The 17,667-nt window shown below is 42.7% G+C and overlaps 1 protein-coding gene across 1 annotated transcript in view; it reads right to left on the bottom strand.

The window, feature by feature from the left end:
• CCDC171 (coiled-coil domain containing 171) overlaps positions 1 to 12,002 on the bottom strand; it is a 177,429-nt gene extending 165,427 nt beyond the window's left edge. Inside the window, 4 exon segments of the mRNA XM_084504852.1 lie at positions 4,207 to 4,381; positions 6,498 to 6,636; positions 9,776 to 9,947; positions 11,885 to 12,002. Of these exon segments, the coding sequence (XP_084360978.1) occupies positions 4,207 to 4,381; positions 6,498 to 6,636; positions 9,776 to 9,831 (370 nt within the window). The 5' untranslated portion in view covers positions 9,832 to 9,947; positions 11,885 to 12,002.
• Between the last annotated feature and the right edge of the window lie 5,665 nt (positions 12,003 to 17,667).

Below are 17,667 nucleotides of genomic sequence, written 5' to 3'. Positions count from 1 at the left end.
AACAACTGGTTTTGCTGCTAAAAACTGAGGCAAAGAAGGCATTAAGCACCTCAGCCTTTTCCTCATCTCTTATAACTAACTTTCCCCACACATCCAGTGAAGGATGGAGATTCTCCTTAGTCTTCCTTTTTGTGTTGATGTATTTATAAAAACATTTTTTGTTGTCTTTAATGGCAGTAGCCAGATTGAGCTGCAGATGAGCTTTGGCCTTTCTAATTTTTTCTAATTTTTTCCGGCATCGAGCCTACTTCAGGCTAATCGGGCTAATTTTTCCGGCATCAAGCCTACTTGAGGGAGCTGCCAGGACCCAGCAGCCCTTGTGAGAGAGGCTGACGAGGAGTAGGCAGAGCCAGCAGCGCCAGCAGCAGGCTATTTAAATCGGGCGCCACCGCCATTTCACTGCCACTTGCCGAGGCGATCGGCTCCGGGGCAGATGCGTTCTGCAGCAGAGTGGAGGATCGGGCCAGGCAGGGCCCACCCTCTTTTCCAAAGATTGTAAACCCTCTTTTTTCTCCTAAGCTCTCTCTGTTCAGCCAGGTCGGTCTTCTTCTGCACCAGCTCGTCTTTGGGCACGTGGGGACAGACCGTTCCTGTGCCATTAAGATTTCCCTCTTGAAGAGCGCCCAGCCTTCCTGGACTCCTCTGCCCTTCAGAACCGCCTCCCAAGGGACTCTGCCAACCAGTGTCCTGAACAGTTCAAAGTCAGCCCTACAGAAGTCCAAGACTGCGGTTTTACTGATCCCCCTCCTGACTTTGCCAAAAATAGAGAATTCTACCATTTTGCAGTCATTCTGCCCAAGACAGCTCCCGACAATCACATCCTCCACCAGTCCTTCTCTGTTTGTGAAGAGAAGGTCTAGCGGGGCGCCACCCCTGGTAGGTTCACTAACCAGCTGCGTCAGGAAGCTCTCTTCCACGCTCTCCAGAAACCTCCTAGACTGCTTTCTCTGGGCTGTGTTGTGCTTCCAGGATATGTCAGGGAAGTTGAAGTCCCCCACGAGTACAAGCGCTGATGATTTTGCAACTTCTGTCAGCTGCCTGTAGGACTCCTCATCCGTCTCCTCATCCTGGTTCGGCAGTCTATAGCAGACCCCGACCAGGACACTAGCCTTGTCCCTGCCGATCCTAACCCAAAGGGACTCGACCTTGTCATTCCCAGCCTCGAGTTCTACAACCTCAAAAGACTCTCTATTATAGAGAGCCACACCACCACCCCTTCTGTGCTGCCTGTCCCTTCTATAGAGCTTATAGCCAGTCATTGCAGCACTCCAGTCATGAGAGTGGTCCCACCACATCTCCGTGATGGCGACCAAGTTGTAGCCTGCCTGCTGCACGATGGCTTCCAGCTCCTCCTGTTTGTTACCCATGCTGCGTGCATTGGTGTAGATGCACTTCAGCTGGGCCATTGCCTTCTACCCCAGCCTTGTCGTTGTGCCTGCTGGCACACTTCCAACAAGCCTTGTTTCAGCCCCGTCCCCCTTCTTACTTAGTTTAAAGCCCTATCAATGAGCCCTGCCAGCTCCTGGCCTAGGATCAGTTTTTCCCTTAAAGATAGGGACCTGTCTGCAGCCATCAGGCCGGGTGCCGAGTAAAGCACCCCATTGTCAAAAAAAAAAAAAAAAAAAAATCTGTGTTGGCACCAGCCTCTGAGCCCACGTGTGATCAGGTGGGCTTTCCATGTCCTCTCTGTACCCCTCCCTGCCACTGTAGGGATGGACGAAAACACCACCTGCACTCCCGCTCCATACACTAACCGTCCCAGTCCCCTAAAGTCCCGTTTGATGGCCTTCAGGCTTTTTTCTTTAGTATTGTCACTGCCAGCCTGGACTATCAAAAGAGGATAGTAATCAGAGGGGCAAACCAGGTTGAGAAGCTTTCTGGCAACATCCCTGACCCTGGCCCCAGGGAGGCAGCAGACTTCCCTATGAGTAGGGTCAGGCTGACAAATAGGGCCCTCTGTTCCCCTGAGAAGGGAGTCGCCTACAACAATCACCCTTCTTTCTGTCTTGGTGGTGGCAGTCTTGAGGCGTGGAGTTGACTTCCTCGCCCTAGGCATCCTCCTGGGTAGACTTTCTACCTCTTCCTCACCCACCAGTCTCTCAAGCTCCAGGGCCTCAAATCTGTTGTCTAAGGGCACCTGGGAAGGTGGGGCTGGCAGGGCCAGAAGGGGGGGCGCTGCTTGCAAGGTCAAGCAGGGACCTGTCTCCATTTCTCCCCAGCTCCTAGGTCCCCTCTCTCTGCCCAGCTGTGACAGGGCAGGGGGTCCACCCCCATTTGGGGTGTCTCACCCCGGTACCCCTCCTTCAGGCCTTGCAGGGAGTTGCTCCACCAGTCTATCTCCTGCTCACACTCCCTGATGGCCCTCAGCCTCTCCACTTCATCCCTGAGCTCTGCCACCAGGCTGACCAGGTCACCCACCTGCTCGCACCTCACACACACGGTGTCTCTGCTGCCCTCAGAGTGCGGCAACGGGCTCAGGCACTCCATGCATCCAGAGCTCGAACTGCTGCATTTTTGAGCGGGCAGTCAGTCTGGGTGGTTACTGACTTTCTATGGAGAGCACTGTGCCTGGTGTAGACCACTGCAGCCTAGCTAGTGGAAGACGGCCGTTAAATGAGTTGTTCTTATGGGTGGGGGGATCGCTCTGCCCTGCCTGAGCGCAAACAGCTGTGCCCCGCCCTGTTTGCCCACCCTGGTCACCACGCTCCTGGCCGCCTGCACTCCCTAGGGGCTGCTTTTGAACGGCCGGGGAGGGGGCACTGCCGGGTCCACCTATGCCTCGTTCACCTCCCTCGCAAGGGCTGCCAGGCCCTGGCATCTCCCACAGCTGCCTCAAGTGGCCTTGATGCCAGAAAAAAGCCCTGCCTGTCCCAGTTCCCCGCTCCGCTGCAGAACGTGTCTACCCCGGAGCTGATCACCTCAGCAAGTATCTCATGTACTAGGTTAAAAAGGTGTAATAATACATTGCCTCACCTCGAGTACTGTGCGCAGTTCTGGGCACCACAGTACAGAAAGGACGTGAAACTATTGGAGAGTGTCCAGAGAAGAGCTACTGGGATGGCGGAGGGCCTAAAGGGGAAGATATATGAGGAGAGGCTGCAGTCACTGGGCCTGTTCAGCCTGGAAAAGAGGAGGCTGAGGGGAGACCTCATCACAGTGTACAGCTTCCTCACGAGGGGGAGTGGAGGGGAAGGCGCTGATCTATTCTCTTTAGTGACCAACAATAGGACCCAAGGGAACAGTGTTAAGCTGAGGCAGGGGAGGTTTAGGCTGGACATCAGGAAGAGGTTCTTCATCGAGATGGTTGTCGCACACTGGAACAGGCTCCCCAGTGAAGCAGTCACTGCGCCAAGCCTGTCTGAATTTAAGAAGCGATTGGACTGTGCACTTAGTCACACAGTCTGAAATTTTGGGTAGACCTGTGTGGAGGCTGGAGTTGGACTCAACGATCCTTATGAGTCCCTTTGAACTCGGGATATTCTATGATTCTAGGATTCTATTCTCACTTAGGTAATTAAAGATGGACCTCACTAACTTGTAAGAATGAGAAATTTCACATAATCTGTTGAGGAGAATCAAGGAAATCTGAATTTCTGAATGTAACTCTAGTAGGAAAAAATGTCTAGGTAAAAACCTTCCCCTCCACATACTAATGTCATACCCCCTTCTGCAGAATAGAATAACTCCACAACATACATGTTGTATTACCTATAAAAAGAGAAACAAGGAGGATGAGAAGAATAGGAACTAGATATGAATAATTAAATACTTGGAGCCTTTGAAGAGATGAAAGACAGAAGCTGCACGATGAGAACTGCTGGAAAAAAGTTGTTGGAAATAGTGCAAACAAATGAAATGGAGTGGATTTTTTTTTTCCCAAAATGGGAATTAAGAACTGCTGAACATTGCAACAACCAGGACAGGTTAGTCATGGGTTAACCGTGATTACAATTCTGTACAAGGACAGCAGCAAAAGAGGGAACGGAAGACAAGGAGAAAAAATAAAAAGGGATGATAGGCTTAGTAGGTTAGTTTTAATTCACACAGGAACCAACAAGCATACCAGCTTACAAAAACAGATAGGTAAGAGAGATTAAAGAAAAACAGCAATAAGTAGAAAATTTAATCAAGTTCCTGCACCTCATCTGTCTGCCCGACCTGGAACGGATTTCACCGCTTAGCAGCATTTGCTCTTCTGAAACTTACCTTGCAGCTCCACAAGCCTGGTTTTTACATCACTTAATTCCTCTTCTGCATCACGCATTCTCAAATGAGCATCTTTTCTGGCAACTGCCAATTCATACTCCAGACTTTGTCGCACTGCCTCTCCTTTCTCAACTTCACACCGTAATTTGACAATCTGGATTTTACAGTTAGACAGCTAGAAAATAAAATTTGTTTCAGAAAACTGGCAACAATGCTCCTTTAAATAAGCAGTATGTTCCAAAAATATGCCTGCAGAGTATTTTCAGAAGATATCTTGAGTTGCATCCTTCTTATTACAGCTACCTTCTTATTACACTTAAAAACTAGTCTTGCAAATGACAAAATCTGCATAAATATACTGTCATTGTTTCATATGCAAATTGGTCATATTCCTAGATCAAGTTCAGGTACTTAAAAGAAACACCTTCATTTTTTCAAAGCTATTCTACCTTAAGAAAATAAGTCATAATAGTGTCATCTTCTTTCACCTCAAAATTCCAAACTGCAGCTACCAAAACATTCTATTCAACAGGGAATTTTCTATTAATTTTCTTCAAATTTAACACTTTGAAGAACAGTCATGTTGAGATGCTAGACTACCAAACCTCTAATAACTGACAAGCATGAGTATGAACATAAAGTTTACATAAAGATACTCAGTACTAAAACAGAGTATAGTTAAATTTAACAAACAACAAATAAAGCACAGAAAACCTTTAAAAAAGTGACCTCATCCGGATTAAGAAACACAGTCCCATCATTGTAAAATACAGATTTCTTCAGAATGTCTACAGAGTAGCCTCTTGACTGGAACGATACTGGCTGTAGGTAACTTGAGCACTCCCATTATATGTAACTATACTGTAAACAGAGACTGTAAAAAAACAGTCTCTCAAGTAGTTCACCTGCTTAAAAAGCAATCTGACTGTGCAGTACAAACAATGGCAACATGGTACAGCACATTAATTTTGCTATGCATACCCAGTTTACAAATTCTCAATTTAAGAGTTTATTCTTCAGATAACTTCTGGTACCCGTTTCTATAGAATAACACCACAGTTGATGGGACAATGGAAGAAGAATGCAGCACAAGAGCAAGTTAACTGTGGGAAAAACAGAAATCTCTCATCTACGTACACACCCCAATAATAAATGAACATGGAAAAGCAAACTTGGTTTACTGCCTAGATTTAACCCCAACAAAACCATTGAGAAACTGCATCCATCACCCCCAGAAAACTGCTAAGAACAGAATTGCCATCCATAGTAGTAATACTTCCACACAAGCACAGTTTAAAGCAGTACATCACTCCTCAGATTGGCATTAGTAAGTGTGCAAAGTATTCCTAGTATCAAAACCACTGCAGTTGATTACAACTACCGCTGCACTCAGTGCTCAACTTATCTTATGTATACAAATGCAAAAATTTTCCATCTACCTTAATTTGAGTATCAAATATTTTCTTGCTATTGCCACTTCATTTCAACACTAATCTGCTACAACACCATTGGGAAAAAATCTTTGTAATGCTGGTAAAGCAATCTCCCTGTGAATGAAGCTTTCATTAAAAAGTGCCAAGTGCTTGACAAACACGTCCACTGGAAGAGGCTCCCCATGGAATTAAGTGGTCATGGCCCCAGACCTGCCAAGGTTCCAGAAGCATTTGGCCAATGCAGCGGGTCTGATATTTGGGTGGTCTATGCAGACCCAGGAGCAGGACTAGATGATCCTGGTGGGTCTCCTACAACTCAGGACATTTTATGATTATATTCCACAACATTTGCACTTTATACATTTTGCTACAAATTCTGCAAAATAGCAAATTTGTACAAGGTAAGACAGTGCAAGACCATCAATGGATACCCTAGCTAGATTTGATGTACACAAAGAAAAACAACCATAAAGCTAGCAAGATGATCTCCACAGAATTAAAATGCTACCCTAATATTCTGAAAAAAAAAAATAAAAATAGAATAAAGAACATTATTTTTATCAAGCTAGATTCAAGCTGTGGCATCTATCTTTTTGTGCCACTAGGCAATTTTATCTAACAAACTACTGGGTAGGCAGAAATTTTCCTTGCAGAATATTTGCACCAAGGTTGGAATGACTTTATTAACAATGACAGAAGAGCCACTAAAACAGGTATGAGAGGTCTGTAGAGTGACACCTTTATTATTAGTTTTCAGCTAATGATTGCACTTTCAACACATCATGCAAGAACATGACTTTAATGAAACAAGATTATATTTCTTAAGAGAGCAAAATAAAGCAAACAAAAAAAACTTACTTCTTGATGGTGTTTAACAGCTATGTCTAATTTTTCTTTTTCGGCTTCATAGAGTTGCCATGCTAGATCTTCATCAGTGTCCAATTCTGATTCATCGCTATTTTGTAGTAACTGTGACTCATTCTTGGCACTATCTAGGCTGCAAAATATGAATGTTTTCAAAATACATGAATACTCCTTATAAATTTTAGTGGTCCCTTAATTCAATATTAGTTTGTGAGGCAAAAATTCAAAACATTCACAAATTATGCCATGTAGGCGTTATCATACTATTGCTTTTTGAAAAAGGAGTTACATATAATTGCTTGTTATGCAGGATACAGGATGTAGTTGTAGGCACTGAAAACAGATCTGTGTTTTGTGTTTCCTAACATTGATTTTAAAATGTGTTCTCTTATTGTTTCTCATTGTCTTTGTTATTGATTCAATAATCTTTCAGGACACTTTCAGAACATCATTCCATCTCTTGTTTATCTCCTGCAATAGGGTTCTTTTTTTTAAAAAAAAAAAGAAAAAAAAAATTGGCTTACGATCTCAAAACCACCCCTATCGTGTAACAAATGCACATATTTGGAATCAAAATAATCTTTACATATTTTTGAAAGATGCATGCATTTGCATTTCACATAAGCAACTGATTACTAACATAATACCTATTAAAGGCCTAGTCCTCTAAAATAGCTAGTATGTTCATTTCAATTAGAATTTAATTTAACAGAAAAACTACTTGACAGTAAGACTGGTCCTTAGGAACCACAAGTAATGTTAAAATAATAGAAACAAGTTTTTATACATAGACTGGAAATTGAGTACAAAAATGAACATTTAATTAAAATATGCTAGTTTAATAATCTTGTGTGCAATTACTGTAACTTCAGGTTGGCCATTTTTAAATTTATTTCAAGAGTTAAAACTCAAGTCTTCACATTTTATATATACATATATAATAAATATGTATAGTAAATATATATATATACACACTATACTATATTTACTATATATATAAAATAAAAAAGTCTGTCTGGAGTAACTAGCTGCTACATACAAAAGCAAAAGTTTTCAGAATCACTAGGAAACATACCATAAAGAGAAACATAATCAGATTAGCCAAAAAGGTGCTATCATCTCACACTGAATTAAAAATGATAAATCATTATCTTACGTTTGTCTTAAGAGTCATAAATATTAAGTGCAAAACAACAGAATCTACTGGGATTTAATTATTTTTTTTCTAAGACCTCTTTACCCTTGGGTTTGTGCAGAGGCACAACTAATATTTGCTATGTCTCAGAACCCTACGTGATGATACACATAACAGAAAAAAAAAGACAAGAACATTGTCAAAAATGAGAACAATAGCATAGATTTTTGACTGTTACCCTTACTGAGACATCGCTAGTAATGAAGGATGAAATTCTAGTTCTTAGAAAAGGTCAAAAAGTATTTTGATGAAATAAATATTAAGTCTATTTTCATTTAAAACAAAGGCAGACTTTACCTATGAGACCAATATAACTGTATGTCATCAGTATTTGTTTCATGGGGTGCTATGTATTTAACGTGTTTTAATGTTTAATAATTGCAGGAGATAAAGATCATTAACACCTGTGCGCACTGAGAGAAAACCATAGGTGCATTACTAACTTTCGGGGTTACTGTGGTAGCCATACCCAAAGGAATCAACACCACTCAAAGGGCAAAAGATCAACAACAAAGTAAGCAGTATCATGGATCGCTATTTTATATGACTCTTAACTATAGCAGTAAGAAGATGTGGTAAATCAAGCAGGAAACAAGAAGGATCTGAACAGCTGGAGCTTCCAGAAACTGTGTAAAAGCTTGTTTGTGGACATTGTGTAAGTGTCCACAGAGACTTATTTTCCCCTCCCCTCTTCTCCATGGCTGGAGAAAACTGATGAAAGACACACGTTATTATTCAGGGATGATACAAAAAGTATCAATCTCATTTTTAGGCAGCTAAAAGAAGGCCAGAGTTAGCAAAGCACAGGTTATCAGAAAATCAGAAATCAGAAAATCAGAATCCAAATTGCCCCTCTCCTCTCTCTGCAGTCTTCGAGGAAAAATAGGCTATGCAATGATTACGTTACTTTTTGGCTGTGGGGTGGGGTTAGTGTGCATGTGTCATTTTTCTTCTTTAAATATAGTAATTCTCTGCATAATTAGTAATCAGTAATTCAGTGCATGCAGTATTTTCCTGCCACCTATTGTAGGAGATTCTTCCTTCCATGTTCATATGTAGAGCAAAAGGGTTAGTGTACAAAGCTCAGTGAAGCTTAAATCAAAGACAAAACCACACAAAATCGCTGGAAACTTTCACATGTGATTTGCAATCTAATAGAAACTCAGAGAAAGCATTGTATTTCCATTTTCATACATTCGTAGTTCATCAGTAATAGGTTTTGAACAAAAACATCTATTTTACCAGCTATAGCTTTTATCTAAGGCACTATTTTAGTAACTTTTTCAAATTTCTTCAAGACATAGGCAGGTGAAACAGCTTTTGAGTTCTACACTGCAAAATGCCTTTCTGTAACTCAAAAGCTTTAAATTCCCATTCACTTCCTAAGTCAGCTAGCTACAGTGGACACAAAACATTATAGGAAAAGGTTTTTGCTATCTTTTCCTCCATATCTAGCAGCAAGTGTAAACTTTGCAAAAGTGATTATTATTCTTATCTCTTAATATTCCTTTTAGTATAATCTTGCTAAATTCCTCTACGTCAAGGAGCAGTCTGCAGTCTGACTGCCTAACCAAAGTTAGTAATCATGGATTTTCTTATTCCTGCCTACATCATTGCCAGCTCAGTATAATGAGGCTTTAAATAGTGGCAAATAGCTGTTACAGCTAAGATAAACAGAATTAACTAAAGCTTACTTTAATTGTGCTAAGCATCAAACATGCCAGGTTGTAAAAAATACAGCCTGCCTGTAAGACTTAAAGCTGACCTCTACCACCTCAGCTAATGCAGAATCTTTCTGTCACTCCAGGTCAGCACTCCTGACTGCAGTCAGGAACTCCTTCTATATCTAAGTCACGCCTTTGGAATTCTCCTATGAGAATTCCAGCACATCAGATGGTCATGACATGTATCTTCAAACAACACTTTTTATATGGTGACTAGATCAGCATGGCACGGCTTTGATGAATCACATCTTGTTCTTCCTCAGTCTGAATTACACGATTTCAGGGACCTTGAAAATTAGCCACAAAGAGATGAACCATAGTCCAGAACTACAAAATACAGAAGCAAAGCTCACCAATTAGCTTCCTGGACTGCAGGAATGACTGTAGAAGACGAACTCCTAATATCCATTATGCAGCTTTTTAAGTCTATGAACTCTGAAAAATCAACATCACCTTCGACTATAAATATTTGTAGTTGAGGAGCTTCAAAGATTACTGTTTTCCATACGATAAAAACATTAAAGCCTGTAACAGAGACATACTTTAGTTTTCTTAGCAACATAATGAAAGAATCGTTTGTCAACACTCACAAATAGTTACCAAACAGCGCTACTGTGTCATGTGAACACGCACCACCAATTGGAGTTTGAAATCAGCCTTACCCAACAAAAAGAACTGTACAGCGAGTCCTCTAAGCTTAAATGTCGTAGATGAAAAAAAAAAAAATATGCGTTTTGTAGAATATCTGCTGCCAGAATTTTCAGAAAAAACTCCAACACAAAATGTTTTCTGGTCTGTATATGCTGTTCCACTCCTTACAGTCTCAATTCCCTTAAGAGGATAACAATTGGCTGACAGGCAGGGCTCAAAGGGTTGTGGTAAATGGCACCACATCATGCTGGCGGATGGTCACTAGTGGGGCACCTCAAGGCTCCATTTTAGGGCCAGTCTTCTTCAATGTTTTTATAAATGATCCGGATGTAGGACTAGAAGGTGTTCTGAGCAAATTTGCTGACAACACCAAACTTGAAGGAGTTGTGGACTCGGATGAGGTTGGAAAGGCCTTGCAGAGAGATCTGGGCAGATTGGAGAGCTGGGAGATCACCAACCACATGAAGTTTAACAAAAGCAAGTGCCAGATCCTGCACCTGGGATGGGGCAACCCTGGCTATACATAGAGGCTGGGCGACGAGATACTGGAAAGCAGCCCCACAGAGAGGAAACTGGGGGTTTTGGTTGACAGCAAGCTGAATATGAGCCAGCAGTGTGCCCTGTCAGCCAGAAGGGCCAACCATATCTTGGGGTGCATCAAGCACGGCACTGCTAGTCAGTCAAGGGAGGTGATGGTCTCGCTCTACTCTGTGCTGGTCCGGCCTCACCTCGAGCACTGTGTGCAGTTCTGGGCACCACAGTACAAACAGGATGTGAAATTATTGGAGAGTGTCCAGAGGAAGGCAACAAAGGTGGTGAAGGGCCTAGAGGGGAAGACGTATGAGGAGCAGCTGAGGGCACTGGACCTGTTCAGCCTGGAGAAGAGGAAGCTGAGGGGGGACCTCATCGCAGTCTACAACTTCCTCGTGAGGGGGAGCGGAGAGGCAGGAGACCTTTTCTCCATTAACACTAGTGACAGGACCCGCGGGAATGGCGTTAAGCTGAGGCAGGGGAAGTTTAGGCTGGAGATCAGGAAGAGGTTCTTCATGGAGAGGGTGGTTGCACACTGGAACAGGCTCCCCAGGGATGTAGTCACGGCACCAAGCCTGTCTGAATTTAAGAAGCGACTGGACTGTGCACTTAGCTGTGCGCATGGTCTAAACTTTTGGGAGACCTGTGTGGAGCCAGGAGTTGGACTTGATGATCCTTATGGGTCCCTTCCAACTCGGCATATTCTGTGATTCTAGGATCCTAGTATTCTAGGAAATTCAATTCATCTCCAAAATACTAATGGAGATATTTTGATTCTCCCTTAGTACTAGTACTTAGTACTAATAATACTGGAGTATTATTTTATTACTAATACTTAAAACACTGGAGGAGGGTGAGAGGGAGTGTGGGGGGGTATCTTTTCCAGTCAGTAGCCAAGTTTAGGTGAACACAGCAACACATCTAGCCTTCCATTCCATGAATCTGCTATTTTGTGCTTAAAAATATCCGTGTTGTATCAGGTACATCAGCAGTATCTGAGGGCAGAAAGGAGGAGCATTAAACTACAGCCGCGACCATCTTCAGAGGAAACTTTTTAATTCAGTGCTCGTGACAGGGGAAAAAAAAAAACAGTATAAACAGCATGCCGGTAACATAGATTGCACTAATACGAGCGCATTTACTTCTAGCCAACTGACCCAGGGGTTCTCCCCGTTAATTGCAGCCAGACACCACGGGGCACGCCGCTTCCAGGCTGGGGAAGGAAAAGATAAAATAAAAGGGGGGGGGGAGGGAAGTCGGTAGCCCGAAGCGCAGCTCACCGAGAGCCCACGGTGCCGGGAAGCTCTGCCTCGACGCTGGGCTATCGCCGGGCGGGCGGCGATACCCTGCGGGGGGGTAGCGATGGCGCAGGGCAGCGCGGCGCGGCGCGACCCTCCCGCTCCGGTCCCGCCCCGCCGCACCTCTGAGCTGCCGGCGCTGCCGCTCGGTCGTTAAGGGCCCGGCGGGGAAGACGCGGCCGCGGCGCGTCACAGGGACGCTGCGCATGCGCGGGGCGGGACGGGGGCGCTCGCCGCGGGCTCCCGCCTCGGCCGGCGGTGGGGGGGGCCCGGCCGGGTGTGAAGGGGAACGGAGCCGGGGGGTGGGGGGAGGCCGACAGCCCTCCCAAGGCGTGCACAGAGCAGGCACCGTCTGCTTTGGGAAGCGTGGCACGGGCTGAAGAGAGTTAAAACTGCATCAAAATGTTCCATAAGTGCCGCTAACGTCACACGCAGATGCACAGTGAGGCTGTGGTAGCCAGCAGTCGGAAATGGGTTATTTTCCTATTCCTGTGGCGAACTTCTGCAGGCCCCGAGAAAGCTGGGTCCCCTGCAGGGAGTGTGCCTCAGCAAGGTCACCTCACAGCTGTCACCAGCCCCGCTCGGCAAAACACTGGGCTCCTCACAGAACATCTCTGAACAGGGCGCTCCCCAGCACCTGAAGGAAAAACACATTGTTACGGGTGTATCTATCACCCGTAACTGTGATTACAGGGAGATCTGAGGGGATGCATGATCCACAAGCGGGCAGGTTAACCTCAGCAAATACCCAGCCCAGTGTTATAAATGAAGATACAACTCAATCTGAATTTAGTAATATTTATAAAAGGCAAGTAAACAGCGCTGGGAGTGCGGGGAGTCAACACTACCAATGCGCACACACGAACATCGAAGTTTTTAAATATACAAAATACTGCTTTTACATACTAATCCCAAGTATGCCTATACATATGTATAATCAGAAAAAGTATCAATTGAAACATAAACATGGCAAAGTTTTAAAAGGCTAGTGTTTAACAAACAATGCTTTAAGCCTATTACTGTTTGGCAAACCACACGTTTCTGACTGTGGCCCCACACGGCTCTTTAAAGCCTCAGAGACTGCTCGCCAGGTGCCGAGCAATCCCACTGCAGCCTTGTCATTTTTAGTAGCAGAGTCCCACACCTTGACCTCAATTTGGTCCCATATTTCAGGATCATAAGGTGTCTGATTGTTAATAAAGGGAATAAGCTGTAAGGTTACCAGGACAGTCTTTGTTCCTAAGGATGTATGATTCCCCATAATGCGCAGCTGCTTAACAGTGAGGGGCAGTTGTGTGCGCAGCTCCGCTTCTCTCAGCTTGAGCTTCTTCCCAGCTCTGGTGTGCAATTTCCAGCAACTTCCAGAAGCTCAGTACGAGCTTCTCTGAGCGGTTTGCTGAGTTTGGCCAAACCTATCTTCATGAGGCGATCAATGTGCCTGTTCCTGTCCTGGTCCCTGTTCTGCTAGCCTGTCCCTATTCGTTCCTTTTTCCTACTTCTTTATTGATGACATAACTTCATTACATCTTGTTGCCTTTTTTATCTTGAGGACAGGCTCCCCTCTCATACCCTTCTCCCCACAGCAGTCCTTTTCAAACAACTTTTCATTGGTCAAGCAACTTTGCCCGATAACCAGCAAACACCCAGCAACTTCCATACCTTAATGACTGGAGAACAAGCAACCCCAGACTGCATGGTGTCTCCTGAATCACCCTTCTTTGTGCCCTCTAAACTCTTTTACATTCCTGATGGCCTCATCATTAAGACTCTGATGGTATCACCAACCATGGGGCTTGTTGACCCCCATGGCCACACTCCCACATCTCCCCTTTCTTTATTAATATCAACCATCTTCTTGACACGAAGTATTAATCCATATATCACAATCCCGCCTCTTTTTTTTTGAATGCCATTAATTCATGTCTTGGCTTTGAATTTGGCCAAGTCAATTCAGCCATAAGAGAGGCTGGCTTCTTGAGGACTTTCCACCAGGATTGTGGTAAACTGCATTCCTTGGATTATTATTTTCTGTAAAAGTGTAATACAAGGAATTAAGCACAGCACCTCATATTTAGAATATTTCACCCAACTCATTGTTCCACAGGGTGTATAATAATTATCACTAACAGCATCACACACATCCAATTCAATTGATAAGGGCTTACTAAGGTTTGTGGTGATGTGACTTTTCCCAATTAACCTTCCTCCTTCATTATTAGTTCTTACCTCTATCCACCATTAATAGGAGACCTCTTTGGGATCATAACAGGTTATCTTATTACTTTCATTACATGTAGCATACTCCGTTTGGTTCACATAGCATGGGTTTAATTCTTCCCCTTTACAGGCGTAGATAGTATGATATATTAGTGTTCATTCCTGAATTCTTCCTCTCCAGGTGTTAACAATATATTCACTACAATTCTGAGAATGCCCCTGGACCAATAGAATTATGCATGTAATTAGAAGAGGTCTGGTAAAGGCCATGTTACCCGGTGGTTATTACCCTGAGGGGCTGCAGCCCTTGGTAAACCTTCTTGAGCCGCGGCACTGGTCCCTCCTCTGGTCTTGCCCTCTCCCTGATGCTTCTTAGGAAATGGTCCAGGTTTACACACCCAATGGCTCTTCTACCTGTGTTCAATTTTTCCATGAGTTAGTGGGAGCTCGATTCAAAGTAGATAACCGATCCTCTAGGTATATTTCCCCATTATTCCACTTATTATTTTAAAATTTCGGGACCATGGTAATTCAAGATGTTTCGGGTATAACACACATAGAATTAGCATCCAAAGGGTAGCTATGCCCCGATGTACTTGAAGTTCTTTTAAGCTTATCTTTACTCAACCTTCCAGGTTCCTGTTCGAATTATTACTCCATATATCACACCAGATAGGGGCAGGTTATCTGAGAACACGCAGTCCGGGCTGCCACTGTCACAGCCCAGGCAGGCCACTGAAGAGACTCGATATCCTGACGGACAGAGCACAGAATGGACACTTATTAAAAACACAGAAAACAACAATCTTCTTTGGACAACTCAGTTATCATTCTAGAAGGGATCACCTCATTTAACTGTAATCGAAGCTGGCCCCAATTACCAGCTTAGGTGCGCGTGAAGGCTGGGTATACAAGCGTCCAGCAAGCCCCACAGAGTTTGTATGGGTGCCATGTTCAGCACTGGATACGCAGGAATGATCCATCTGCTTGCCTGCGCTGTCCTGTGGCGTAGGTAAATACCGTCCTCTGAACACTAAGGGGAGCTTTGTCGCATCGTCTCCTCTGAGGCTTTCTCGGCAGCGTTTGGTCTGGCGGCTCCAGATACGGTCTCCAGATACGGTGCGACTGTTTAGTCTGGATGTAACAAGTGGAAGCAAACAGAATCGAGTCCTAATCTTTTCTTTAACTCAGTCTTTTGAATCTAAAGGTTTCCGATTATGTAGTTTCAAAAATCTCTCAGGAAATACTATTAGTGATTGAAAGGAAAACATGGTATCTGTTATGTGTATATAAATTTGTTACATTTATTAAATAAATACATAAGCAAACACAAAATCGTTTATTCTTTTTTCTAGTTGGAATTCCCCAAGAGGACAGAAATTACGCTAAGGACAGTTATCTGTAAAGTCAAAATCAGCCTATACTAACCACAGCACTGCAGTTGGTCCTCACTCAGGAAAACACTCATACTGAATTCAAAGTACAGCTAATTGCTTTGGATTACAGGTCAACATGATTTACTTCATTATCACAAGTACTGTAGTAGTTGAGGTCCCCTATGACTTTAACCCGCAGTTGTTTCCTGTCACTTTTAACTGCAAAAATGTCACTTTGGGCTGAGATTTCCTAAGATGCATGGTGAAATATTAAGCTGATACTAATGTCTTTCAGCATAGACTGAAGTTTAAATTGCAAGAGACAAAAAGCTCCATATTATTTCACACCTTCCAAGAGGTCTCGAAACTTGATCTCTAGTTTGTGATCTGATCTGTATAATCTGTTTTTAGATGTGCTTTTTTCTACATCTGCATTATGTGGTTGATTTGTCTTGTAAACAAGCCAATGAAGTTCTTTGTCCAGGTGTGTAACAGTAAAAAAAAAAAAAAATCATTATGTTACAATTATTTTAATAACAGCATTTCCTTGCTGATCAAAAACATGGTAGTGAGTGAGGACTCTGCTGTTGTCTGATGGTACTTGAAAATTGAAGCAGGTGGAAAAGGCATAGAATACTAAAGGAATATAAATTACAGGATAACATGGAAGGAATTTGAGAGACTTACATCGTGTGTACAAATTCTCACAGGTTTTCTAACCATAAAACCTTCCTAGATATAGAACCAATAAGCAATTATTTTGTCTGCCCAAGAGAATGCACATCTTTTTTTTTTTTTTTTTTTGACCTTGATTCACAAGCCACATTAGACAAAACAATGCTGACATATGCATGTAGCAAAGAAAACATCCCTCCTTCCAGCAGTACTGAAAAATTCATGTCCCACATAAAATGCTTTAGAAGTTTCTTCACTCTTTAAGGAGTATTTCAGTCTACAACCAATGGATACTTAGGATAAATGTGCTTTTTTTTTAGGAAGATAGCAACAAAACCGTATTAGAGATTGAATTCAATGTTAACTTTTAAGTGTGGAATAGATTCTTTAGAGAGACATATTCACAGCATGTATAGAAGCAGCACTTGAAGTTTTGGAAAAAGAAGGGGAAAACCTGTTACGTCTGTATGGTTCTCACCTTAGCAGAGTACAACCAACTGCTTCACTTGCAGACAGGATGACAGCCTGCTGCTTTGCAGAGCAAGCTAACCCACACCTGCAGGAAATAACTTGGAAATAATGTTTCAAACAGACAAGCTCAAGAAATGCAGCTCCTCAAAAGAAGTTTTTTTTTTTTTTTTTTTTTTTTTTTCACCTGTGAAAAAGTTATCACAGCTTGTGATAGCTTGTTGCCTATCAGTGCACTGACCTCTTACTTTAGCACCAGCTGGCAGGTCTGGCTCTGCAGATTCTGTCATTTAAAATGAAACCATTTGCTAAAAATTGGTGATGCTACCCTTCTTAAAGCTTAATAGCATCAGTATGACCTGCTACTCTCTTCCGAGCACAGTGTCTGCATTGCAACATACACATCTTTTCATTCCATGTTAGTCTCTATTTGAACAGTTTGTCTACAGTCTTCTGTTTACTTAACACTTTAGTCCATATTTGAACAGTTTGTCTTTAGTCTCTTTACTTAATATACAAATGAGCCTGATCACATGCAAAATATAACTTGCTCAAACAATTTTATTTTTCTATTCTTTAAATCATATTTAACTTTGTATTCTTTACCTTTTAAAAATGTATTAGTCTCATTAGCCTCTTCTGAAGAACACGCTACTTTTTGATAAAACCAAGTAATCTTGAATTGCTTCTTTAATTAGGAAAAATCTTTTTTTTTTTTTTTTTTTTTTTTTTCACCAGCTCTCCACTGAATTAAATACAATGTGCAAAGCTTCTGGTTTCTGAGAAATAGCAGATTCAAAAGAATGTTTCCAAAGGCTGAGAAAATTGGAATGTCCTCAAGAGATTCCGAAAGCACTGCTTCAAAACTAAAAGACGAACATATTTAATCTGATATGGAAGACAAATGTAATCATACGACTAAACAGTGTAATGCTTTAGCTAAGGGAATCCCTGCAGATTGTCAATTCCTGCCTAGCAAAATATTAATATATGTTTTTTGTTTGTTTGTTTGTTTGTTTGTTTCCCAGT

This window comes from Aythya ferina, assembly GCF_964211825.1.
Source record: "Aythya ferina genome assembly, chromosome: Z".
NCBI classification, from domain to species: domain Eukaryota; kingdom Metazoa; phylum Chordata; class Aves; order Anseriformes; family Anatidae; genus Aythya; species Aythya ferina.
Note: the sequence above shows the minus strand (reverse complement) of the source record. Positions and strands in the feature narration are given on the sequence as shown.